The sequence below is a fragment of the Sebastes fasciatus genome, chromosome 2, assembly GCF_043250625.1.
Source record: "Sebastes fasciatus isolate fSebFas1 chromosome 2, fSebFas1.pri, whole genome shotgun sequence".
NCBI classification, from domain to species: Eukaryota; Metazoa; Chordata; class Actinopteri; order Perciformes; family Sebastidae; genus Sebastes; species Sebastes fasciatus.
The window spans coordinates 20452906-20479844 of record NC_133796.1 but is presented as its reverse complement, the minus strand read 5'-3'; the positions used below and the strand labels follow the sequence as shown (position 1 = coordinate 20479844).

Below are 26939 nucleotides of genomic sequence, written 5' to 3'. Positions count from 1 at the left end.
AAAAAACAATCTCCATTATAACCATTCTCTGTAAAGCTTAGTCTTTCAAATTTGCCATCTGGAGACCGCTATAAGAAGAATAGGCCATACCAGCCTTTCATCCAGCAAAATCCCATTGTTACTCCTTAGTTTTCATCAGCACAGCAGGATTTATTGAAATATATCATAGGTGATGTCTGCCCAGAATCCCGTTCAAATCCCACTGTTGGCACAGTTAAGCCCTGAAGATGAAAACACAGATCGGTAATGAGAGGAAATACAGAGAGGCAGATACCTGGTGATAATAGCCCACATCTCTCCGATACGCCATCTGAAAACAAGAGAAAATGATTTTAACAGTGTGTGTGTGTAGGTGTGTGTGTGTGTGGTGCTCAAGATTCTCTCGGTGCTTTAATACAGGTCATGTAGATGGCATTATGCAGATAATACAGAATACAACAAGAAAAACATAAAATTCTGTAAACAAGTCACTCGCAGATTGATCATTGCAGATCCTCATCACTCACTGACACATACTGAACCACAGTCTGTGGCTATAAAGTCACAAACACCAACTGTAGGGCTGCAACTAATGATCATTTTCATTGATTAATCTGCTGATTAGTTTCTCAATTAATATTTTGTTCATAAAAAACAGTGGTGGAATAAGTAGTCAGATCATTTACTTAAGTAAAAGTACAAATACCAGAGTGTAGAAATACTCTGTTACAAGTATTAAAAGTAAAAAAGTATTAGCATCGAAATATACTTAAAGTATTTGTTGGGCAGAATTGTCCCTTTCAGAGAGTTTATATCATAATATATCATATTATTGGAATATTATTACTGATGGTTCAATACGTAAGCAGCATTTTAATGTGACAGCTGGTGGAGGTTGAGCACATTTGAACTACTTCATGTACTGTTGGATAGTTTCATCTGTAGCACAGTATCATATTTTATAAACTGATCCTATGTTTTGTTTGTAAAACCGTAATCTGCAAAGTAACTAAAGCTGTCAGATAAATGTAGTGGAGTAAAAGTACAATATTTCCCTCTGAAATGTAGTAGAGTAGGAGTATAAAGTAGCATAAAATTCAAATACTCGAGTAAAGCAAAAATACATAAAAATTGCACTTAAGTACAGTACTTGTGTAAATGTAGTTACTACCACTGATAAAATATCTAGTGAAAATGCCCAATATTATTTCCCAGGGGGCAAGGTGATGTCTTTTAAATGTCTTTAAAACCCCAAAACATTCAGTTTACAATGATATATAACCGAGAAAAGCATTAATTATCCCAATTGAGAAGCCTGAAAAATGATTGAAACAATTAATCGATTATCAAAATTGTTTCAGCTACAGCCTACTTCGACACAGACAGACAGACGTATGCACAGAAAGAAAGACAGATACCTTAGCTCGGGGATTGAGGTTGCCGATGGCGTCAGCTTTAAAGTCATTTTTATTCTTCCTGCACAGCACAGCTGTGATGATGATGATAATGAGTGTTACTACGGCGATGGGGGCCAACACCGCAGCGATAATCCAAAGGTTATTAGGAGGGTTCTTGACCACAGCTGAAAAAACAAACACTTCTTTACCACCATCATCACTTCATTACATGGCACTCTAAACACTACATGATAACAGTTAGTCCATTGGAAGTATAACACACAGCCCACTTTTCCTGCTAAAACATGCAGAAGCATCCATCACACCCACGCTAAGTGACACTGCGTACAGCTCAACCTGATATACAGTGTGCCTGATTCAGCTATTGTAGACAACAGCAATCTATAAGCGAATGCAGCATGCCCTCTCTCTTTCTCTCCTGACCAGCTCCGTCTCCCCGTCTCCCCCTCTACCCCCGTCTCTCTTTCTCTTAGCAGCACTGCAGCCCAAACAAACACGGTCCTGCCGGGAGCATTTCAGAGAGATTAGAGAGCAAAGAGCTTTCTCAACCTTTTCTTCAGCTCCCCTCACCCCGGCACCAGCTCTTCTTTCTAAACTCAGCATGACTCATGTGTTTTGGTTCGCATGCCTGTCTGTCGTTGTTTCTGTCTATTTGCCTACTTGTCAAGTGCTAGAAGGATGCTGTGCTTACGCTCTGCTTGCAGCTGGACAAAGTAGCCCAAGGTGAGCGCCATGGTCTGAGAATCTACTGTGTTCAGGACCTTGGCAGCTGACGCGCCCGATAAAGGAATGCCATTTTGCTGGACGTAGTAGGTCAGCTCGGCTGGATTCTTCAACACCGGCACCCTACGGATACTCACCATCTGAGTGGAAAAAGAAGTCAATATCATCAGTTATTGAATGGCTTGTTTCGTTGTACATTTCAGAGAGGATAAAACAAAAGTAAAATCATGCATTTAGGCGTGGAGTCTCATGAGAGGAAAAACTACATGGACAGAAAAGAGTACTTGTTTAGTAAAACATTCAACCTCTGGCTTGTTTTGATGAGCAATTAGCAGATGATGAGCTGAGAAGCTCCCTAATTAGAAAGGGCTGACCACAACTAATCATGCAAGTGTGTGCAGATGAAGTGAGCATCAAAGTGTACATCTCATGAAATATTCATACTGTAAGAAATAAGCCAACAAAACTATTGGATTCTGGACTTCTGACTAACAAGCCAGGGCATTCAGGCAAAAACATCAGAATAAGAATGATTTACTGTGTTCACTCTTTAACCCTGAGCATCGCAGACTGTTTGTTCTTCCACAGACCTGGCATTCCCCCGTGGGCCGCCGTGCCAGTTTCTTACCTGGACAGTGTAGCTGCCTACAGCAGTGGCTCGTCTGAAACGAGTGCCCTGCTGCCCTGCCAACACAAACAGCTCTGCCAGCCGCTGCTCCATTAGACTGGCAAAGCTTTGGTACTGTCCCTCCAGGCTGGCGTTATCCACATCCTGGATCACTAGACGAAAGAAAGAGGATGGCCAGATGGTTGTTAAGAGAGAAAATAAATTGTTGGGGAGGTAAGAGAGTCGCACAATGGAAGAAAAGACGGAGGTAAAATTAGAAATGTGCATGTGTGAGACAATAACACTCTTGAGTATGCTCACAGTTTACATATTCCAGTATCTTTACGCCATTTACTGTAAAAACACAATTATACTATGTTATCTAACATAGCAGTAGCACTACAACAGACTGTAAGGGCATTATGGGAAGCTCATGTTGCTCTGTGTCTGATGGATATGTATGTTGTTATTGGCCATAACAACTTGATGATGAAGCTAACGGCCTGTGCGTCCTGGAAGCTCGTTGTCCTGTCCTCTAGTGGTCAAACATCACCTGATGCAGCTTTAATCTGTTCCGTTTTAATCAACAGTTGAAAAGCAATAACGCTTGTACATCTTGTTCAGTGTGAGTAAATCCCATTATACAGGTGATGACCTTGAACTGACTTGGCCTCTCATTGCAGTAAGCGCACGGTTAATAGCCACACAGCCCATCCATTGTACGGTATAGCAGCAGTGCGGGTGCCCTTGAACACTGTGAAATGTATTCACGTTGCTGGAAATATATGGAAATACTAAACAAAAAACAATCCAGGAGTCATGTGCATCTCACTGCTCCAGTAAAAGGAGACAGTTTAAAGCAGATGCATAATGTGTTTAAGTTTCCATAAATAGCGCCCTGTATGAATTTCTTTCGCATACATCCTGTTCAGGTGTGAAGAAAGAAAAGAAACAATATGTACTATTGGAGATTGATGAGCAGACAGTAAAGTCACTGCAGCATTACAATGTGTGCATTATACAACATAACATGCATAAGTTCCCCCAGAACAAGATGGGTTTATTAATATTTAGTTTAAGGGGAGACACTACAGGTGAATAGGGTAAAAAAAATTAACTAATAGATATCCCCATGAAACTTTTACAGTTGATTACTTACATTAGGGCAATTATTTTTTGTATTACAAGTTTTCTGAAATTGTATGTTTAAATATGCAAATGAGGCATTGTCTTATCAAATATGCACAGATTTTCATAAATGTCCAGGACAGAAATCCGAACCTTGGATAAAGTCAGGTTAGAAATTAATTTTGTTGACATATTACAGTCAAAGGTTTTTACAGAGGGAATTTTTTATATCTCTTTTTATCACTCCATAAATCAGAAAATACTGTCAACAGCCATAAAAAAAATCCATTTTCGCCATGTTTTTATGAATAAAATGTTCTAGAAATCAGGCTATGAATGATATATGAACAAACTTTCAGAACATAGATAGGAATGAAGCTGGAAAGTTTGGTGTACGTAAGTGCTACTGAAGTGGAGATTTCTGGCTCTTTCCACTAGTCTGAAAGATGACTTGTTACATGACAGTGCATGAAAAATGGCATTTTTGCCTGGGTCTCCCCTTAAAAAGAGATTTGAAACAATGATTTACCTACCTGTAATAACCCAGAAGTCTCTGGTGGCAATGGAGGTGTTCAGATTGTGATACTCCAGCGCTGCAAGGACATAAAAACATAATCATTTCCCCCTGATCATTAGTCTTCATGACTTAAAACTTTCAATTTACTCTTCAATCTTCAAAAAACGATTTTAATTTCTTTGAATTATATTGTATAGAGAATTTTTCATTCAATATTAAAATGCAATCGTTGGATTTTTACTGTAGCCAATTAAGAGAATATCATATAAGAACAGATAGTAACAAAGTGAAATTGATTAAAAGACATCAGGTGAAGATGCAAGATGAAAAAAAAAATTGCGAACTGAAAGTAAAGTTAAATCCAAAGAATAACATGATCCTCTTTTCACACTGCAGTTTCTTTGACATATGCCTTTCCATATTTCAAGATGCATGTCAACAAAGAGCTGCCGCCTTTCTAACAGTCTAAAAAATGGCCAAAAAAATCATCAAGAACAATCATTTTCACTTCTGCAGCGGTTCTCAACGCCACAAGTGGTGGTCCTGCTAGCCAGACATTTGTTATTTGACGAAGCAGTGCTTATAAACCTGGGTCAAATGTATAAAAACTCTCTTGTGGAAAAGGGGAACAGTTTTTTTGTGGTTGAAAACTCTGTTTAAATCCTCATTATTACTGCATGTCAGACAAACACAGACGCAAGGAGAGATTTCAGCTGCCTGAGCTCTGGTTGTCTCTGTCTTCTTTTACATCTATTTCCTGCCTGATTAGGCTCTTGTGCTGGAGGCTGGTGCAGTGTTTGGGTGAATGCTGTATCACTGGCCTGTGAAAGCAGGCTCGCTACAGAAATGTACACTCAGGCATGACAGGAGAGAGGAGAGAGGGGTGGTGGGGGAGCAGGGGGAGAGGAACAGTAAGGGTTTTACAGTAGCATTGTTAATGGAAAGAGCTGCGGGGCTGTCAGCAAAATCACTCCAACATTGTCTATAAGTTTAAATCATATTAGTCGGCGAGGAGGTTTCCCATGAGCCTCTGCTGTTGTGTGATGAGAGCCTGGGGGATACATTTGTACAGCATTTATAAGTCATTCCAAGAAGTGAGACAAAGCTTCCAATTCATAGACAGAAAGCTATTATTAAAACAATATTTCATATTTTGCATCAGCGCTTGGGTTATAGTTTTCAATGATTGTTATGGTCTAAAAAAGAGACATTTTGCAAACAGCTCCGCTCATATTCCACCTGAGAGAGATTGTTGAAGAGCAGAGCGGGAGTAAAACAGCGGAGCGCAGCCGTCCAGCCTACACCAGCGCCACAGGAGCGGCGGCGTACTCGCTGCTACAAACAGGCACTGCGGAGTGGTGTGAGATCCCGGGCCTTTTCTGTCGGAGCAGAGCCCAAGGTGGTACGAAAATCCCCCACTGTTAATTATTTACTGCGATAATTGCCTTTGAAGTGAGGAGGCAGCCGCTGCCAGCATATGCTCACACCTCCTGCGAACAGTGTAATATCACTAATGGCTAGCCTACAAAACAAACAGAGCAAAGTCACGGTCACGCGCTCTCTCATTCTTTCCTTTACTCTCCTGTCTTCATGGATTTTTCTCTGTGTCAGTTTACGTTCTCTTAGAATCCCTTCTTAAAATATTTCTCTGCTCCCAAACTGAATCATCCTGCCCATGGGTAACTTCACTTTCTAACTTAATTCAATCACAACACAAAGTGAATTTTAATTTAATGCTCGCTCGCTATCTTATCATCCTATTCATCTTGATTTAAACCGTTTGTAAACCAAAACTGCTACCTAGCCTCAGTGACACTGATGTTGTATCCCAATTCAGGAGCTGCATCCTTCGGAGACTGGATTTAAGGGATGCGACCCTAGAATTGTTTTGGAGGAAACAATCTCCAAATTCATCTATCTGTGGCTGGGTCTGCAATCGCATATTATGCACTACATACCCAACATGTGTAATATTGTTCAACATACTTTTGTGTGAATAAATAGTAGTAATTATATTTTCGGACGCACTGAGCAGTAATTTATGTCGCCACTTCCTGAAAGCCTCTTTGCTGATTGGAGACATGTAACTATGGTAACCCATGCCAACCTCGTGACCAAATAATAATTTGTGAGAATCATAAAGTCTGAACTAATTTTAAAAAATATATTACACCTAGCGCAGTGAAATCTTATACAATAATTAAATTGAAGCGGTATTGATGAAGAGCTGTCCGTCAACGTCTCTTATGAACTTTGCCGTCACTACCACGTTGCATTGTGGGATATTTATGCCACCGTAGTGTCGAGCATTTGCATACTGTAATATTTCACCAGAAATAGTATGCAATTCGTGTACTATTGGTTTCATACTAAGGTTCACAATGTACTGGTTTGGCGTACTAAATAGCATGTTATTATGGAATTTCGGACGCAACCTTTATCTTCTGTGGCCCTCAGTATCCCATAATCCATTGCAGGCTGGTCGATAGTGTAATGGGAGCATTGAGGCTGCCCACATCAGCTCGTGAAGTGGGGAAATATTACATGCAGGTATTTGGTTCAGCTGGTCATCAGTCAACTGTAAATAGACATCACATCTGGACCAATGAAAAAGCCACTGCAGGAGGTAAATAATGGAGGCCAGGAAAAAAAAAAAATCCACTCCAAGTAGCCCGGACGTCCATTTATCTCTAACACCAGGTCGAAGGGTATTAGAGCGCACTAACACACCATTAATTTTGGTCTCTGTGCGGTTAGACATTTAATTGAGGAGGAAAGCACAGTTTCAGCCTCACTTTCACATCCTGCAAAGGGTACACCAGCCCCTGAATTAGGAAACAGTGTTGTTCCAGATACACAGATATTATCTAACATACTCTAGCCTTAACAGAACTTGATTGAACATGAAACTTTGGTTCTAATTCCGGCTAATATGGTCCAGACAGCTACACTTTGGGAGGTTAGGGGAGATCTATAGTCCATTTACCCACCGGGCTCAGCAAAGGAGGAACAGGAACGTTTTAAAAAAGTGCTTTCAACACTGGGCTCAGCTAGATGGTAATACAGGGAAGCCCCTGGCTTAATTCCTGGCTCAAGCAATGACTCTGCTATGATCCTGAGCATGATCTTGCACAGCCAAAGCGATGTCTTGTCAAACTGACCAAAGTCTGGAGAAATTCAAGCTCTGCAGCTGGTTAGAAACCATTAAAATTAAGCTAGTGAGACTTATTTCTTGCTTGAACAGAAACCTAATTTCCAGGCGTGGGCCAATCCAGTGGCTGCCTCTGGATTTCCAAAGTCTGCTTGACCAAAAGTGTCTTTATATAGATATTCGCCAGACCTCCTTGAGCTTGATAAGGCAGAGATTGCCTAATACAAAACACTGATGCTCCTTTTGCACATATAAATGAGTCTGTGATGGTTCTGGGTTCACCTGAGATGTTTTTCTGCAGAACTAATGACATTCCCATCAGCCTCAGCAAAGTTCAGGTTGTCCTCAGGAAACACTACGTAGGCTATACTTAGTGTTTTCTGAGACAACAGGACAACCGGAACTTTGGCTGACTTGCTATGGCAATGGCAGCGCATGTAGCTGCAGAGACCGGTAGCTTCCATGTCCCAATTTTGCTACATTTCTGTGTTCATTTATTGTCTTTTCGTCTTTATTACTGGGGCACGTATGGCATATGACAGAGATACACTCATCAAAATCGGAAAAAGAAGCGTGGGGACTGGATTAAGTGCAGCGGACCTTGAGACGGCCACCGCCCACGGCATCTTCCGACCATCCAGTCAGACCAGCTGGACCAAACATCACCCAAAGCAGAGTTGACCGCCCGAGTCCGAGAGGGAAGAGAGCCGGGATGGGAGCTAAGCCAACCCAGCTAGGCTAAGGCCTAAGGCTAACCCAGCAACAGGAAATAATAGACTGTTGACTGTCCACATCTTTACAGAGACCTGGCTCTATTGTGGCATCCCGGATCAAGCTGCACTTGACGGACGGACCGCAAGACAGATAGCAGGACTCCGGTGGGACGAGAGGAGATGGACTCTGTGTTTACATCATTGATGCTTAGTGCTCAAACAGAGTCCAAGTTGATGGTCAATGTTTCATTCCCTGGCGTTGAATGTGTAATGTTAAGGTGTCGGACATATTATCTGCCCAGGGAATTCGCCAGTGTTTTTGTTGCTGCTGTTTACGTTCCTCCTGACAATGAATGATCCTTGAACCTTGATAACCTGTGACTCTGTGTCTACATATGAAGCGTAGCGTGATCAGCACGGTAGATGAGCAGCAGTTCAGTCCTCTGTCAGCGTCTACACAGGATGCATTCAGGCACAGTACTGAGTGTAGTTCACCTGTTGTTTTGGCAGCGCTCAGAGCCTAATACAAAAAAATCACTGTAGTTAGAAGCCTAAAATGGAAGAAAATACACTTGAAGCTTTTGAAAATGTGCTTTGGGTTGTGGTATACACAAGGGTGAAACTGTGTGTGTAAAAGGAGCTTAAATCTCTATACCAGCTGCAGGTGCCCAGTTCCTTTGCTGAACCCATATTCTGAATTTATTGTGAAAGAGGTCAAGCAGAACAGTGAATCTCTCCTTCAGGGATCAATAAAGTACCATAAAAGTGATGCCTCATTTATATCTCAGAGTTCAGCATCTGCCATATCGCTCTCTAGCGAGCAGTTTACATATCGCACTGGAAACAAGCTACACATTGGGATTACTGTTTAGACTCCAGCTGATTCCTTGTCACTTTTCATTTGTTTTTTCTCTGAGCACAACTCTAACAAAGAAGGAGCGCTTGGCTGAGTATGCCCTCAAAGGAGGCTGAGATGAAAGGCATGGGCTTAGTTGTGTCCTTGCATCAACTATCTTTAAGTGACTCAATCATTAAAAAACAACTGTGATCGTAAAAGCAGTACAACAGTCACAAACATCCAATTACTGAGAAACTGGACGTCAGTCAGGATTAGTGATTGAATTCCTGAGTTCTAGCATTGCCTCGATAGACCTTTGGCGATAGAGAAAACAACCACTTTCACTACATTAAATCAAATACAGTTTCTAAGGTTGGATGTGGTCTTGATTTCTACTACTGTAGTATAGACAATCAATCCATATATCAGTTCCTTTGTCCACAGATATGAGACCAGAAAGCTTTGTGAGACACAGCCTGAAAAATGTATATTGAACCTCTTGTAGGCTTCAACTAGGGATGGGAATCACCAGAGGCCCCACGATACAATATTATCACGATACTTCAGTCACGATATGATCTTAGATTTTAAACATTTCGCTGTATGCTGGGTATTGCGATGAGATATATTGGGATTTATTACCATTTATCAACTGCAAATTATGCCGTTTGTCAACATCTGTTTTATCTAATAAGATACAGTTTTCACTCTGTTCATCTCAAGAGTTGAAGGGACCCCTTTGAAAATGGCCATGCCAGTTTTTCCTCCCCAAAATTTAGCGTCACTTTGGAGCGTTTTTCCCAACAAGCTAACATGACATGGTTAGTACCAATCAATTCCTTAGGTTTTGTAGTTTGATAGGATACCAGTACCTTTAATCTAGCTTTAAGACCGAGCCTGCTACAACATCCAGCGGCCGTCGGATTGGTAAGAGGTTAATAGTTTCTATAATAAAAGATTGATACTTGACGTACGTGTATCGATGGAATATTGCCACGCAAAACATTGCGATACTATGTTGTATACGTTTTTTCCCCACCCCTAGCTTCAACACAAGGAAAAAACAAGTAAAAGCACAGCACTTTTTTTTGTTGAATCTAATTTGTATTTGGAGAACAAATCGTTCCCAAGAGAACACGAGAACTACTTCTGGTGTCTCTTCTTGTAAGGCTGTTGAATTACTCCTGTCTAATGGACGTATCTTTAAATGCAAATTGTAACTTACGCTCAGCAATCATAAGTGGTGGATAGAAGAGGAAGTAGCCCACCAGCTCAGCTGACAGCTGACCAAGGAGGTTTGAGGCAGCGGTGCCATTAAGGAAGACAGTCCCATTCCTCACAGTGTAGACCAATGACACAGCCGGAGAGCCTGCTGCCTGGGAGACACTCAGCATCTAGGAGAAGAGTACAGGCTCAGAGTCAGAAAAAGGCACGGAAAAACAAAATTATAACCACATAAAATGCTCGGGATAACATTACTATAATGTGCAAATCTAAAAGATTTGTACAAATCTTGTAAAACAAGTAGAGGTGACAAAGGTAAAAAAAATCGATTGTCGTCTTGGATCAACAAATACGAAAATCATCAAGAAGCACAACGGCTGGGAAATTGGCAAGGCATAAAAGAGTGCAAAAATATTGGAGTATTAATATTTTCATCCATGCATAACCCTCAAATTAGCTTTAATATAGGGTGCACTTTAATGTGGCAGCTCATTAAAATTAATACAAATATTGCCTCCCTAAACATAATTAATTTGCATCTCAGAAGCTGCTCTTGTTTAAAAGGCAAAGCCTGAGGGGGACAATTTTACCCAAATTGCACACAGTTTGCATCTGTTTGTAGCTTCCAAAAAAACCTAAACCACATGGTAATACTGATGTGTAACAGGGGACACAACTGTTGAAGTTACATATGATCTAATATGCTAAAAACAATATTTAACAAACTCTCTCAGATTATTTTGATCCATTTAAAGGTACAGTGTGTATGATTTGGCGGCATCAAGAGCAACATTGTGGACTCCGTGAAGAGAGCTCCCTATGTAGATATGAAGGGCTCCTTCTAAGCTAACGAAAACACAACGATTCTTAGTTTAATTATACACTAATGTAGACATAGATATGAATATTATATTCCATTCCTGCAAATAGATCCCCCGAAATGTTACACTGTTCCTTTAACGACAATGAACACCCGAACACAACACTGCACACATTTCAACACTGACATTATGTTACAAATCACAGCATTGCCAATGTACCAGTGTGACACATACACAGTGCTTTACACCACAGTACCTGAACAGAGAGTCTGTTGTTGGTGTTCAGCACTTTGGCCTGTGCTTCAGAAAACACCTTCTCGAGCCTCTGTTCCATCATTTGAGAGAACCGACAGGACCGAGGATCATCGCCTGTTCCCACAAACTGCAGCACTGGAACATAAAAACAAAATGAGCTCACAACTGTAAACTGGCAAAACTATTAACGTCACTTTTTAAAGAATACTTCAGGATGCTACAACATTGTGTTTTTGCTGTCTTTGGCAGTGTATATATTGGGAACACTGAGAATATGATATACTGTATATTATTTTGGGTCTTATGTACCTAAAGAGACGTGCAGTATTGTCATTTCCTCCTCCGATGTGGTTTCACAAGATTTATGTTATTCTATTACTACGCAAACCTAGTTTCCACTGAAATTGCTCCAGTGAACAATCACAGCAGGGAACAAATAACAGTGAGTCTCAAGGTGATCTCTGACTTATTTTTTTCTTTTATCCTGACTGAACACTGGCTGACCTGTTTTCAGCTGGAAGCCAGTGGCTGGGGTGGATCTCCATAATGCAACTGGGAGGGGCAGGGCTGTTACCATGGGGAGGTACTGTCGCAGGTCTGAAATCAGTTTATCACGGCCATAGGAGTCCAATCCTGCCAGCACTACAGAGGGAGAGTAAACCATGTCCCCTCCAGTCACGTGATAAGCCACCGTCATGTTGGGAGAACCAAATACTGTCTCCACCTGAGAGGGTAAAGGAGAGACGAGAATTAGATGTCTTTAGAGAACCATTTTGGTAGTTTGTACCATGTTTTAGACAATAAATAGCACAATGCTTAAACCTGAGTGGGTAATATTAAAGAGTAACATAACACCGGTTTCACTGCCTCCTCTGGTTTAAACATCGAGCCTGTTTCACCTTCACCTCCGATCCCAGCCAGCATCACTAATGGGTATGGTCAGGTGTGGTCAAAAGAGTGATTGTTGTCCCAGTAACCTCACCCTACAGTGATGTCACGGGGTTTTGGAGTACACTCGTACATCACTACAGCAGGGTGGGAAGTTAAACCCACTGGAGCTAAAAGTTAAGTTGCTCTTTAATCAAAATTTCCACCACTTTCTACAGCATTATATCACAATATTAATATATATCGAGATAAAGTAAATTTTTTGAAAATTCACTTGAGGAACAATTTTAAGTTGAAAAAATCAGAAGGAAAGTGTAATCCATTGAATTACAGTATACTTAAAAATCAAATAAATAAATTAAATAAACTGAAGCGATCCCATTCTAATCAACCAACATTGCTTATCAAAACATAGGAAATAAATACTCACAAAATAAAACCATAGATATAAACAACATAAAACTGCAGTATAATAAATAATAAAACTGCTAAAAACATCCAAACAGTGTAAAAGCAGACTGAGATTAAAATAAATGAAAGTCCTCGTTTACATCCATCTGACAAAGTTGTGGATCTACTGTGGTTTCCCCCTGCGGAATAAAAAGGAACTTTATCACATTGATGCAAAAGCTGTTAGCAGCATTGCAGCTTGATTGGCATCATTACCCACAATACAACCACAGGTATTAAAGTGATAAACGACATGATGAAGTCTCTGACAGTTGACAAATTCCGTCTAGTGGTTTCTATCGTACTGCCAACCATTTTGCAAATACCACCACAATGTTTTCAACTTTTCAGATAGTCTGTTTTTTATCCCCTTAAATAAGAACGGGTTCTTAGTTGTCCGATTCCTTGGCATGTCATGCCTTCGTCACTATTGATTTCTCTGTATTGATACTTATTGATATTGTATTGTACAGTTACTCATGCACAATGACGCATACGCACACTGTATCATGTTTCAGTTTCTTTGGGACCGGAGCTACCGTGGAGAAAAAACAACAACCTCAAAAGCAGAATATAGGGTGCGCCCCTCAGCTAAACCTGAGGGGCGCACCCTATATTTTCCCTGATAATGCTACACTGTTAACAACAAATCTGTGTTGAAATCGACAGGAGGAGAGTTAATATCGTTAGCGGTTAGAAGCCAGTGGGCAGCGCAGTCCTGCTTGGTTAAATAATGAAGATACTAACATTAACGGAGGTGCCATTGAGTTATTATTATGAGGCGCTCAAGCTCTGCTCAGTAAAATTACTATTGGGTGGAGGTAAATTACAACATTATCATGATGTGTTAAAATGTAACCTTGTAAAATTACGATTTTGAAGAGAAACTTGAATTAATCCAGTTGTTTGAAGGAGATGTTTTCACAGAAATATAAAATAGATAATAGAGGGAATTATGACCTGTTTAACTTCCTAACACTAGCTCTAAGCAGCTTGCCAAGATTTTTTTTTAATCAAAGCAAATATTTAAAAAATCATCCATCCATCCATCTGCAACCGCTTATCCCGTTAGGGGTCGCGGGGGGGCTGGAGCCGATCCCAGTCGACATTGGGCAAAGGCGGGGTACACCCTGGACAGGTCGCCAGTCCATCACAGGGCTGACACATAGAGACAGACAACCATTCACACTCACATTCACACCTACGGGCAATTTAGAGTCAACAATTAACCTAACCTGCATGTCTTTGGACTGTGGGAGGAAACCGGAGTACCCAGAGAAAACCCACGCTAACACGGGGAGAACATGCAAACTCCACACAGAAGGGCCCCAAGCCAGATTTGAACCTGCAACCCTCTAGCTGTGAGGCGCCAGTGCTAACCACTGCACCACCGTGCAGCCCCTTAAAAAATCATAATCATTTGAATTGTGGGTATTTTCTGCAAATAACCACTATAGATGGCAATAACAAAGTACACTACAGTACTGTGTATAGTACCCTCACACCCCCGAAAGATAGGGCTTCCCTGGAAGCCACGGTGTAATTCAAACACTGTAATCTGCCGTTCATATAATGTTTTTTGTGTAAAATATATTGAACATTGAATGACATCAGATCTAAAATGTTATTCCTTAATTTAACGCATCGATTTCAAAAGTGGCAGATAAAATTGCTGAGTGGCAGACAAAAAAAAAATACTTGCCTGCAGTGGCAGGCAGTGAAAAAAGTTAATTTCAGACCCTGACAGTTAACATTGCCTTCTTTACTTTACTTCCTTTGTCAATTACTGTGTGGTAAAATATGGTCAAAAGCATGGACTGATTAGAAAGTTCTCTATGAACATGACATGTCACAGTAGGAATAGCACAGGTGTAAATAATAAAATGAATGACGGACGAATTCCATTTAGCTGCTTCACTTTCAGGGTCATGGTATTCTGCATACTGGTTAACTGTCACACTGTCATGGCTCACTGGTACTCTTGAATAGAACAGAGATATTGTTAATATTATGAGCTTTTTCTACTGTGACAAGTCAAAATGTCTGCTATAAAAAAGACCTACTGAAGCAAGTTTTAGTCAAATTCTATTTCCATACCATACTGGTGAAATGAATGAAAAGAAACCATCCACTGCATAGAAGCTAGTAAATCAATCCCAATCTTTATGCGTTCTTTGAAAGAATGGTCGACCGTGATGTAAAATATTTGTAGTTAATCGGCAAACACATATTAGTGGTATGGTCCTTTCGGGCAGGGTGTCAATCAGTCATATTAGCAAATGAGCTGAATGACAGGATATTGAACTGCATTGGATTGATGGACCACTTAAAGAGTGTATTCCAACCACTCGCTAATGAAAGCAACAGGAGAGAGAGTGATTATGGAATACAGATATGTGGAGAGACTGGAGGGCTGCTGGAGGAGAGAGAGACGAGAGTAAAGATGAGCGAGACATGGGAGAGACTGTTAAATAGAGAGACTGGGACAAAGAGGCTTATGTTCCTTCACTTCCAACCCAAGAGGCCAGGTATCACTGCGTAGTCATTCTCACAAAAAAACACAGGTGAAATGTGTGTGTTTCGTAACTGTGTATAATAACACGTACAAATGCTCATGTGTTTGTTAGTAAGAGTTTGACTTTTTGGTGAACTCTACGTACACGGAAACTGGAAAAAGAATGATGACAGATGTAGCGAAACTAAGCATGTGTGTGTGTGTGTGTGTAGGAGAGGTGAAACCATTCAGGCCTGTTATCTAAACCCATCTGAAAGCCTGCGCTGACAAGGAGATCCACTGGCAAAACACTGAGAGCCTATCCTCTCTGTAGCTGAGAGTCCCCACTCTGTCTCCTCACAATTCAGCCTTGTTACGAGCTCTGTGGAAACTAAGAGCCCTTTATTATCACTTCATCCTCTCAGGCTTCACCCATGTGAAGGTGTTATTAAGAGATTGCATTTCCAGTGAGCCAGAGATTGGTAACACACCCACTAACTCTATCCCAAAAAGTGTGAAAGACTGCCAACAGATTAACCCGACGGATCTAGTCAAATTCTCAAAAGTTTCAAGTCACTGGAGAGCCCTAAGTACACGACACAAAAATAGTTTGCTTTTATATATTCTTTAAAGGTTCAAATAACTTTAGCCTTGTGGTTCAATTCATTTAGTCTGTTTCTCATCATCTTTTTAGCATCAGCAAGGCACATCGTCTCTCCTCCCAACCATTTATAACCTATAATTAAACACAGAAGCAATTTCCCTTGCCAACAGCTTGCTTCCCATTGGATGAGAGCGCAGTGCGACTAAAAAGGAACCCAAGCAATGTTGAAATGGGTGACAGGAGTGCACTGAAGCAAGACACCTTCAGAGACTACAGAGAGAGAGAGCGAACATATGAGAGCATTGACCTTCACATGGGCAGGACGAATGCACAGGCCTCACTCTCAATTATTTGATACTTCCACTTTGAGAAATACAACACGCCGCGACATTTCACCGGATTGCGGATATACAACACACACACACACAGAAACATGCACACACAGATGTACTTAACACTTGCTCAAAATTGCAACACTCTAAAGGCACTCCAACTCACTGGAGACCAGGAGGAGAGGGTTTTTTTTGTATGTAGGGAAGGAATCCCAGTGCTGCTTCATCTATTTCCCCTGAAAACTGTTTATTACAACCTAATTTAATCCTAGAATTTGTTTTGTTTTTCCCATATTCAGTGTATGTACAGAATACATTTCACCAACTAGCTAAAATCATTCCCAGTAGGAAGTCTTTATCTCTACGTTTTATACACGAGCACTCACATATAGACTCAAACCTACACATTTTTACTTCTCACCAACTGCTTTTTAGCGTAGCTTCTCATAGCCAAGAGGTGCTCCTGATAGAAAGTGGCACTGAGCAGAGGTATTAGAGGCTTATTGGAGAGAGAGAAAATGGTTTTAGCACAGTGGGAACCATAATTGGTTCCACAAATGGCTAATCCACAGACATGAAGATCATTGTGTGTGCACTGGATCTGTATGTGTTATTAGTAGATGGGAAATGCGGAGGTTGGTTTCCTCCTGAGGTTTTGTTAAACCAAAATGTCGTGTGTCCACTGCTGTGGTAAGATTGCCTGAAGAGTGACTTGATTCTGTTTACTCTCTGGTTGTAAATAAATAAATAAATAAATCAGGGCTGTCAAAGTAAAGACGATAATAACGCATTAATGCAAACTCGTTTTAACGGCACTAATTTCTCTAATGCATTAACGCAACTTGCGATTTTTAGGTTGTAGCGGGTTTTAAAGCTAGAGTGAAGATACTGGCAACATATGAAAATAGAAAATAGAAGGAATCCATTTGTACCAACCATGTCATAGTAGCTTGTCGGGAAGGAGGATAAATAACGCTCCAAACTTACGCTAAATTTTGGCTAGGAAAAACTGGCATGTTCAAAGGGGTCCCTTGACCTCTGACCTCAAGATATGTGAATGAAAATGGGTTCTATGGGTACGCATGAGTCTCCCCTTTACAGACATGCTCACTTTATGATAATCACACGCAGTTTGGGGCAAGTCACAGTCAAGTCAGCACAATGACACACTGACAGCTGTTGTTGCCTGTTGGGCTGCAGTTTGCCTTTTTATGATTTGAGCATATGTTTTATGCTAAATGCAGTACCTGTGAGGGTTTCTGGACAATATTTGTCATTGTTTTGTGTTGTTAATTGATTTGCAATGATAAATATATACATATATTTGCATAAAGCAAGCATATTTGCCCACTCCCATGTTGATAAGAGTATTAAATACTTGACAAATCTCTCTCTAAGGTACATTTTGAACAGATAGAAATTGTTTGATTAATTTTGTGATTAATTGCTATTAACTATGGACAATCATGTGATTAATCACGATTAAGTATTTTAATTGATTGACTGCCCTAAAATAAATAAGAGGGAATAGGAGCAACAGTTCTCATGTACAGCTCTGCTACAGTCCTAATCTACATCTTGTTTTAGTGTTGGTACAGCTACTATAATACGTGACATCACCCACGGCCTTCAGGGACACATTCAGTCAACCTAATTTCTATATTAGTCCTCGTCTCCTCTCACATAGCCTACATGAGGGTCCTTGGTATAAGTGTTTGATTCACTCCACACTAATAACTTTCTGATGAGGGCACAATTAGGAACCATTCACTGTTTACCAATGTTAGAAAGCTGCTTGATTATTCAGCCAAGAATGAGCAACAGTTTGGGCCTGCAAAACAGTAGCTGTCCATCAAAATGTCATATTTACACTCATTCACAGGAAACTGCTTCAAAGGAAATAAATAATCTGTGATACACCTCAAGTATAATATATAATATGTGAGATAAGCAGCAATTCATTTAAGCACCTTTTACTTCACTCCATGGATGTTTCTTCCTGCACAATGAACCAAAATCTCAGCATCATAGCACCAATTCTTGTATGTGGCAGAGCTTTTAACACTTCCCAAAACAAGGCTGACAATAAAAAATGTTTCCCTTTCTGAATTCATTTAAAAATCAATTTTGCACTCATTTGGATTCTAACTCTCATTATTGTAGATGACAATGGTCGTTTTTAGATTCTAGGCAGCTGGTCAAAACTGTTCCATCTGTCTGTGTATAGATGCTGATTGATGCTGTAGAGATAAAAAAGAAACAACTTACTAACCAGTAAGAAAAGATTACACTTTCTTTATGTAGACTAAGCATGCTACTTGAAATCTCTGATTAAAGGGCATTAACATTCTTTTTTTATATAAATTTCATGACATAGATAAGTCCCAACTGGTCTTCGTGAGGTTCAGGGCTGATTTAAAACAGTAGATGGCATGTTGAGCCATTTTCAACCCATTAAATGTCCATTTTTATAAATTTGGTAAGAAATGTCAATATTAAAGGGACTATTTGTAAGATTCAGAAATGCTGCTTAACAGCGATACCTGTGGCTTTGAAATCAACGAAAGTCAGCGTCGAGCTCGCGCTTGCTCGCTCTAAATATACATGAACGAGCATCGCTCAAAACAGTGAGGCGACAGACGTCAGCTAAAACCACAATATCACTCTATATTTCAGCTGCTTGGCAGTAATGTTAGCTGACCAGACGAAGGTCTCTCCATGAATCAATGCTGATCCTAGTGTTGGTTTTCCTGCTCAGCGCAGGCTTCAGCAGCGGGGCTCCTCAACGAGTGACGTTATCGCCTCCCGACCGCAGCCGGCAGCCGAAGACACCGGTGCCCAGTCGGTAACGAGACGATAACGTAACTCGTTGAGGAGCCCCGTCACTTCACAAGACACGGAAAACCTCTGTTGGTCTGGAGGAGCTGCAGCAGTTATTTCTGCACAACCATCCACTCTACATTCACTAGATATTCTCAGAGCTAAACTAACTCTTCTGCAGTGTGTAGTGAGCGCGCGTTCATGTCTAGAGGTGGAGCGAGACAGCGAGGACGCGCGCGCTGTCTGAGTGAAGGAGAGCAGGCAGCGGAGACGAGGCTCCGGCCACACGCGAGCGCGCATATGCGAACGCGTATGTGTGCTGACCCGCTACATTTATACGCTTAAAAAGTTTAACAGTCCCTTTAAGACCAGCATTGATGTGTTTCATCACAGTAAAGTCATATCATTTAAAGCTCAAAAAACATGTTTAAGTGTGCAGTACCTCTTTAAAGTCGCTTTAGTGACATTATCAGTATCAGAGAAACTGTGATTACTTCTTACATAATTCGCTACCTTTTCACAGCTATACTATTTTATATATTAGTGAAGTTAACATTATATTAAAAGGTACCATGTGGAGTTTTTAACCACTAGTAGTGCTATTGAGTTTTTACGAGTGGGTCCCTGTTTTGTTGGTTTCTCGTGCATGCGCACAGGGATGCACATGCATGTGCACATGATACACAGTCCTAGCAATGGTTTCATATTATTCCACCGATCACAAGTGGTGGCAGAAGGTAATGCATTCAACACATTCATTAGGCCTCAAGGATACACACAGTGTGCTTTGGTGAGAAACATTGAATGCATCATTCTGTTTGTAAAAGACTCCACAGGGTGTCTTTGAGTCTATACATGTAGATAAATGGATGTTAAGTGTATATCCATTAGTTAAAGGAGCTGTATTGTTCTTAAGTGATTAACAGTAACTGACAACAGTCTGACCTGTGCTTGGGCAGAGGTATCATTCAGAGCTTTTCGGAGGCCTTGACTTAGTCCCCTTCGCAGGTTCTGCCTCTGAATGCTGTCCAGCCTGTTCCTTCTCACATAGATGGAAACAACTAAGAGGGATATAGAGACAAAAAGAGGGAGAAATCAAGACATACAACGGACAAAACATTTTGGAGAAATATTTTACGATTCAATTGTTTTTTTAAGACTGTGACAAACGTATTGTTTACCTGTTTTCACCCACAATCTCTCTGTGATGTTGCACTGCTGTGGTGGAGCCTCTGTGGTGGTGGTAAAAGGGGAAATGAAGATGGTGGTGCCCACCCTGGGAGGGCTCGTTCTAGGGACAGGTGGCGTGAACGTTCTCCTGCTGGTTTGACTCCTGGTGGTCGTGGTGGTCGTCGTTCTCCTGGTCACAGGCGCAGGCTGTGGTGTGGTAGCAGACTGTGTGGTTCCGGTGGTGACTCTTAGGGAAGGCATGGTAGTTTTGGTGGCTGAAGCTACAGTTGGGGAGTTAAACTGGACAGAGTCTGTTGGGGTGTCCTGTCGAGGGGGCAGAGGTGATACCTGAGATGTCCTCTCGGTGGGCCCATCAGAAAGGGTAATTCTGACTGATTGAGAGGGCGCTAGACTGGCTGCTTTTTCTTTGGGGAAAGTGAGCGCAACTGCTCTGGATGTTCCAGCGGTTAACTCATCTGTCCCCGCCTCTGTAGGGACAACAAACGCCTCAGTCACTTCCTCTGAACGATCGGGATCTATTGATGAGGTCAGACTTGGTGATGAGGATGGAAATGTTGCTTTTACAGTCACGGATGATGATGCAGCTGAATGAAACGTTGATGTTGACAATGGTGTTGATGAAGCTTTAGAAGACACTGAAGTGGGGGGTTTCATATGTAAGGAGGACGACTGAGAAGCTTTGATACTACTGTATGATAGTGGTGAAGTCTCTGAAGATGATGATGATGATGAAGGAAATGAAGAAGATGATGGCCCCAGCTCTGTTGGAAGGGTTAACCCCCTCAGTTTTGAATCAGTTGTGTTATTGATATTGTCGGTTTCAGAGAAATTGAGTGCAGGGTTGTTTGAAAGTGTGACAGCATCATCAAATGCATATTCAAGAGAGTCAACATCTGCCGGAGGGGGGCTGCGCTTGCTCTTATACACCAATGCAAGAGAAGAAGCTTTTGAAGTTGTTACGGAGTCGGTGGTTGTGTGAGAGAGGGGCAGAAAACCATCTGAACCCCATACAGTGTTTATAGTGGCTCCTTGCTGTACATTGACAGTCACCGCAGATCTGAGATTAGCTGGGGACAAATTCTGTGTTTTATATTCTGATGTGCCTTTGACATATGTAAAAGATGGCTGCCCTCCAACAGTTGGATAAAATGAATTTGGATCACTGGCGACTACAGTTGGATCAGTTGAATTCAATATATGCACATTACCCTGTTGTCCGTCGTCCAGCTTTGGATGATCATACAACGGGCCATCTGCTTGTAAATTAGACTTTGCCCTATCAAAGCCAATAGATGTATTTTCTAATTCAAAGGCAGTGCTTTGAAAAGACACAGGCGTGGTGGCTTTCCACTTTGTATATGGTGCCATTAGTTTTGTGCCAAAGCTGAAAATAGCACTAAATGATGCACTGCTGTTTTGTCCGTCACTGAAGGAAGTAGTTGCAGCAGAGGAAGCAGTGGAAGGAATGGTCCTTTGTCTGCCCAAATAAAAATTTGATCTATCACTTCTCACACTGGTGATTGGTCCCTGAGAGCGAGAAGCAAAGTTTGGCCTCGGTGTCAGGATGATTTCAGACCAGGAGGGAGGAGAGGACTGCTCAAAACGGCTCATGTGTGTCACATCGTCTTTATGAGAAAGACGTTCTAATGCAGCATCAGAAGTTACTGGGAGAAAGGGGATTTCAGTGGGAGATCCTTTGCCAAAACCTTCAGAGCCTTTATTCAGCATGACAAAATCTTTTGTAGTTATGAAAGATTGAAACTTTGTTGTGAACGGCCCTGTTGGGACGCCTTTCTTGTAAAACGCAGTGTCTCTGATTACAGTAGACTCTTCATTCTCATTAAATAAAGGATGAACTGAACTCTGTGCAGCATTTCTGTAGAAGCTCTCAGTTGGCTTCTTCCCATGTGTCATGTGAACATCGGAGGCTGGTGAAGTTTTACTGTTCCCTGCAGTTGTTTCCACCTCGAAAGTCGAAGCTATACTGCGACCGGCTCTCTCAGATTTTATGATATGAGCAGAGATTTCAGTCGAGGACGCTGTCTGGTGAGATTTATTGGGAGGTGGAGTTGTATAAAACTTAAGTAAAGATCTTGTTTGTCTTTGTGAGGGGGTCATTTGGGATGATGAGGCTTTGGGTTGGGCTGCAAAATTAACCTCACTACTGGCAGACAGACCAGTAGCTGAATGAAACGTTGATGATGACAATGGTGTCGATGAAGCTTTAGAAGACACTGAAGTGGGGGGTTTCATATGTAAGGAGGACGACTGAGAAGCTTTGATACTACTGTAGGATAGTGGTGAAGTCTCTGAAGATGATGATGATGTCATGTGAACATCGGAGGCTGGTGAAGTTTTACTGTTCCCTGCAGTTGTTTCAACCTCAAAAGTCGAAGCTATACTGCGACCAGCTCTCTCAGATTTTATGATATGAGGAGAGATTTCATTCGAGGACGCTGTCTGGGGAGATTTATTGGGAGGTGGAGTTGTATAAAACTTAAGTAAAGATCTTGTTTGTCTTTGTGAGGGGGTCATTCGGGATGATGAGGCTTTGGGTTGGGCTGCAAAATTAACCTCACTACTGGCAGACAGACCTCTGTTATCATCAGTGTTGTTTGGGCTGTGGCTGAGAATCAAGGGCAATAAGTATGTAGGCTGGGTGGGGTGTGAGAGATTTTCATACATCGTTTTATAGGTCATATCCTTTGCTACGCTAACTGGCAACGCTGAACCAGAAAGAGACATTGTCCTACTGTTGGAGGAAAATATCATTTTTGGCATCGTCCATCCTCTAGGCTCCTGACTGATGCCCTTGGGAGACTCTGTTTGTGTTACATATTCTTGAACGTTTATGGCTCTATTACTTGGCAAATGAAGCGAAGCTGACTCTAATGTGGAGGAGGTTGTTCCCGTTCTGGTGATCGACCTGAGGAAGGAACCAGCGGTGGACTCCGGCCACGGCCCCATGAGTGAAAGTGAGTTATTCGGGTAGGCTTGAGTGGAAATGGATTTGAGCTCTGCTGCAGCTCCCTGGTTGTAATTTATATTGATGGCAGGAACTCTGGGGCTGCCGTGACCCGCTGCCATCAGTAAATCACCGGGATTAGATGCATGCTCTGAGGACACCGTGCCAGGGTGGATAGGTGTTAGCTCAGTGATTGCAGATTCAGAGAGAGACGATGAAGTCTCAGTCGGTCTGAGCGTCATTGGTGGTGATACGGTTGGATTTACAACATGTGAACTCAGACGCGACGTGATTGTATCTCCGACCCTTTTGTGAACAAAAGTCTGGCTATCTACCGCTGTCTTGTTTTCATTTTCCGCATATGCTGTTTGATATAACATCTGCTGTGTGACATGATTAGAAATTGAATGGCCTTTAGGATGGGCAGATAGCAGTGCTGATGTGGGATTTTGTAAAGCTCCCTGCTGCCTCTGAACAGCTTGGCTCTCTTGATTGGAGGGAAATGAAGTGCTAATTTCTATATTATTGCCTGATACAGAGTTCATACCTGGGATCTGGGTTGGAGTGGTTTCGTATAAAATCTGTAAAAGATTTTCTCCGTGGTTAGGAGGAGAGTATGATGTGTATGTGCTGGTTGCTGGTGTCTTAATCACTTTTGTGCTTGCACTCCTTATATATGCTCCACTCACTCCATAGATTTTATCCGCTGAGGAGTATAATGAGGGTTTTGTCACTTCATTGCTCTTTTCAATGCTGGTTCCACTTGGAAAGTGTGATGGTTTGGTTGTTGTGCTTTGCAGTCCTTGTGTAACAGCTGATAGGTCAATAACTGAATGAGTAGAGGAGTGTAAGGTTGTTAAACTGTCTGTCCAACCCAGCGAGCCTGCTGGTGATAATGTGTGAGGGCTGGACACAATGCTTTGACCTTGCGATGAAGCAGCGTTGTTTGTCCACCCAGCAGAAGATGATTGATTCACTACAGATGGTAACACCGAGGAAGTGGATGGAGCTGATGAAGACATTGATGATGACAATGAAGAAGACAACACTGTCAATGATGAGACATTCCTGTCTCCATCTATAAAGGACACATGTGATGGCCTGGAGGCAGTCGATGTCATGGTAACAGCCCCAGGTGGTGTGGTGTGTTGGTGAGACGTGCTGGAAGTCAGACCTGAGCTGGCGAAGGCGATCCTATCTCCCGCAGACAACGATGAGGAGGACATCTCCGAGCCCTGGCTGGAACGATGTGAAGGCCATTGGGTGGTGTGGGTCTCGTCCCTGGTGATGGTTGGCGAGGTTCTACTTTGATCCAGACTCACTGGATGTTTGACAGTTCCTGCCATGACGGTTAAGACAGAAGAAAAGGCAGGTCGCCCTGATAAACCTCCCCCAGACTCTGAGTCGCCATCTGAATGGAAGACTGAGAAAGGCACCTCCTCTGCCACCGACGGGTCAGCCAATGGATTAGCAGGAGCAGCTGTGACTGTGGGGTCGCTTGGTAAAGACGAGTAGCCGGAGGCATCGTAGGTGGATTTTTCTGTTAACAGAAAAGACAGTGAGAAGACAGGTTAATATTGGTTATCATACCAAGGCTTACTTTTAAAGCTGAAGCTATTTTTAATTCCATTTAAGTGAGACCATGGAAATGTTCATACATGTTGGTCAAAACTCTTATAAGGCACTGTAAGGATTGGCCAAGTGGAATGAATCGCCGGTCCTCGGACACGGGTCCGCTCACCAGTCCCCACACCAACCTGCTAACTTTTAGGGAACTGTGCAGGAATGGCCATAATGTTTAATGTTTAATCTTCGCACTACTGTAGTGTCCGATGTGAAGCGATTGTGGCATAGCCCAATCTCCTGGAATGTCACGTCCGTTCAATTTCTGGAAGCATTTCTGCTCCACGAGCGCACAGAACAGTATCTGCGTGCACAAATGCGGTCGTGCAAGCGCGGGGCTGTGACGAGAGTTTGCACGAACCTCTCTACGTGGTCGCAACTACTCAACTCGCTCGCTCGTCAAGTTGACTTTTGAAACTTTGGAGGCGGGGATGGACTGTGGCCGATGTGTCCGCTCTTTGATTGGTCACTTTCAACACCTGCAGTCTCTGACGGCGAAGGCAGAACATGATTAATTCATGAACATGTGACACCGTTGACCAATCATAGAGCACAGAATACGGGACCATCCACTCCTCCAAATATCACAATGTTGTATCAAGGGAAACGTATTTTCTCCCGGATTAAAGTTGCAGTTTTAAACAGTTTGAAAAAGCAGATGTCATTAAAGGATACACAGCAGCCAAATGGTTTATTTTTCTACAACTTGGAGACCCAAAAGCAGTTCTTATCAATGGCTCAGACCTGATCAATAAAACATTAGTGAATGATTTATTAAAGCCATTATTTACAACTTATAAACCCATTATAAAGGGGTGCTTTATTAGAAAGTGGTACCAAATTCCTGCAGTCTATAAGATAAAAAACTGTATAAACTGACACAGTGATGCTCTGTCCTATTAACTGGCAGTGTGAAAAATCGGACATCCTAAGCAGTGAGTGTATTCATTCAGTCTGTATGTCAGCACAGAATTACCTTCTCTAAACATGACAGATGAAGCCATTACGAAGAGCCAGGTATGACACACAACCATGTAAGACACCTGATTACGTTTACCAGATGGCTGGAGCTGTAAGGATCCATTCTGATTCAGATAAGCTGTCAAAGTTATAAAAAAAAATAATAAATTAACTTTTGAGTACAATCTTTTAATTGACTGTTGGGTGGAAATTATTTTAACCCACTGTGCCAAGGTGAAAACAAATCACACACCAGGTTTGGAGGTGTACACACATCATTCAAATAGTCACAAACAGTACACTGCACCAAGGGCAGACATTGATGTATTCCCAAAGGAGAGAAAAAAGAGACAATCTTCAAAGTGGAACAAATAGAATTAGCCTATTCAAGAGATGGCAGCTGTGTGCTCAAGTACAGCTAAGAGATAACGCACAGTGGACTCATGTTAGTGTTTTGTGCCTTTGCAGATATTATGCCTCAATAAAGAGCAGAAGGAGAGAAGAGATATGGAGGTTTACATTACACTAACTATCATAAGATGCATGAGGTGATTAATGCACCAAGACGACCGACATGGAGTTGTCTCATCCGTCCCTGTCCTCTCCTTTTATTCTCAGCACATCCTCGACACATCCACAGAGGGCTTCTTTTATCCATTTGTAAAGCTTTGCAGTCCTGTCACACCTTCCACCCCCTCAGCATGTTTCTCCTGCTGAAGTGCATCCAGCTAGCACTCACATACAAGCGCCTCAGTGTTGGAGGGAACCAAACATGTACCGGGTGGGTTAAAGAGAAAAGATACTCACATATCAGTCATTTTTACTCATACTCCAAGTTTTAATGAAAACACCCTGAACAGAAACTGTAAAATTCATGAGAATTGTCCAGCACATACTGTGGAAGTAACCGAGGCCACTGAGTCCATGTTTTCTGAATTACACGCATGATGATTAGCCTAAGGCGGTGTGTACTCACACGCTGGCACTGTAAAGCTGTCTGAAAACATTTTGTGTCTGTCTTTAGATATTTCCTAACCATTAATTGTAAACTGTAATAGGATCTAATACTTACAAATTCAGTAAATGTTCCAGGTCACTAACTCTGAATGTATTCTTAAATGTCACCAATATCCCAGAGAGCTGGCATAATAATGCTTTTTATAATTTGTTTTCAGAGGGATAAATCTCTGAATTTCATTAACTGTCGCCATTCATTTCTTATAGACAGCCCTTTCATG

General features: G+C 41.7%; 1 protein-coding gene across 1 annotated transcript in view; it reads right to left on the bottom strand.

Moving 5' to 3' along the window:
• kiaa1549lb (KIAA1549-like b) overlaps positions 1–26939 on the bottom strand; it is an 80462-nt gene that overhangs the window by 20874 nt on the left and 32649 nt on the right. Inside the window, exons 2-12 of the mRNA XM_074613590.1 lie at positions 24293–24658; positions 20144–20620; positions 19908–20023; positions 11879–12098; positions 11376–11509; positions 10300–10468; positions 4389–4448; positions 2749–2900; positions 2089–2260; positions 1398–1561; positions 275–310 (exon numbers count right to left, since the gene is read on the bottom strand). Of these exons, the coding sequence (XP_074469691.1) occupies positions 275–310; positions 1398–1561; positions 2089–2260; positions 2749–2900; positions 4389–4448; positions 10300–10468; positions 11376–11509; positions 11879–12098; positions 19908–20023; positions 20144–20620; positions 24293–24658 (2066 nt within the window). The remainder of the gene's footprint in view (positions 1–274; positions 311–1397; positions 1562–2088; positions 2261–2748; positions 2901–4388; positions 4449–10299; positions 10469–11375; positions 11510–11878; positions 12099–19907; positions 20024–20143; positions 20621–24292; positions 24659–26939) is intronic.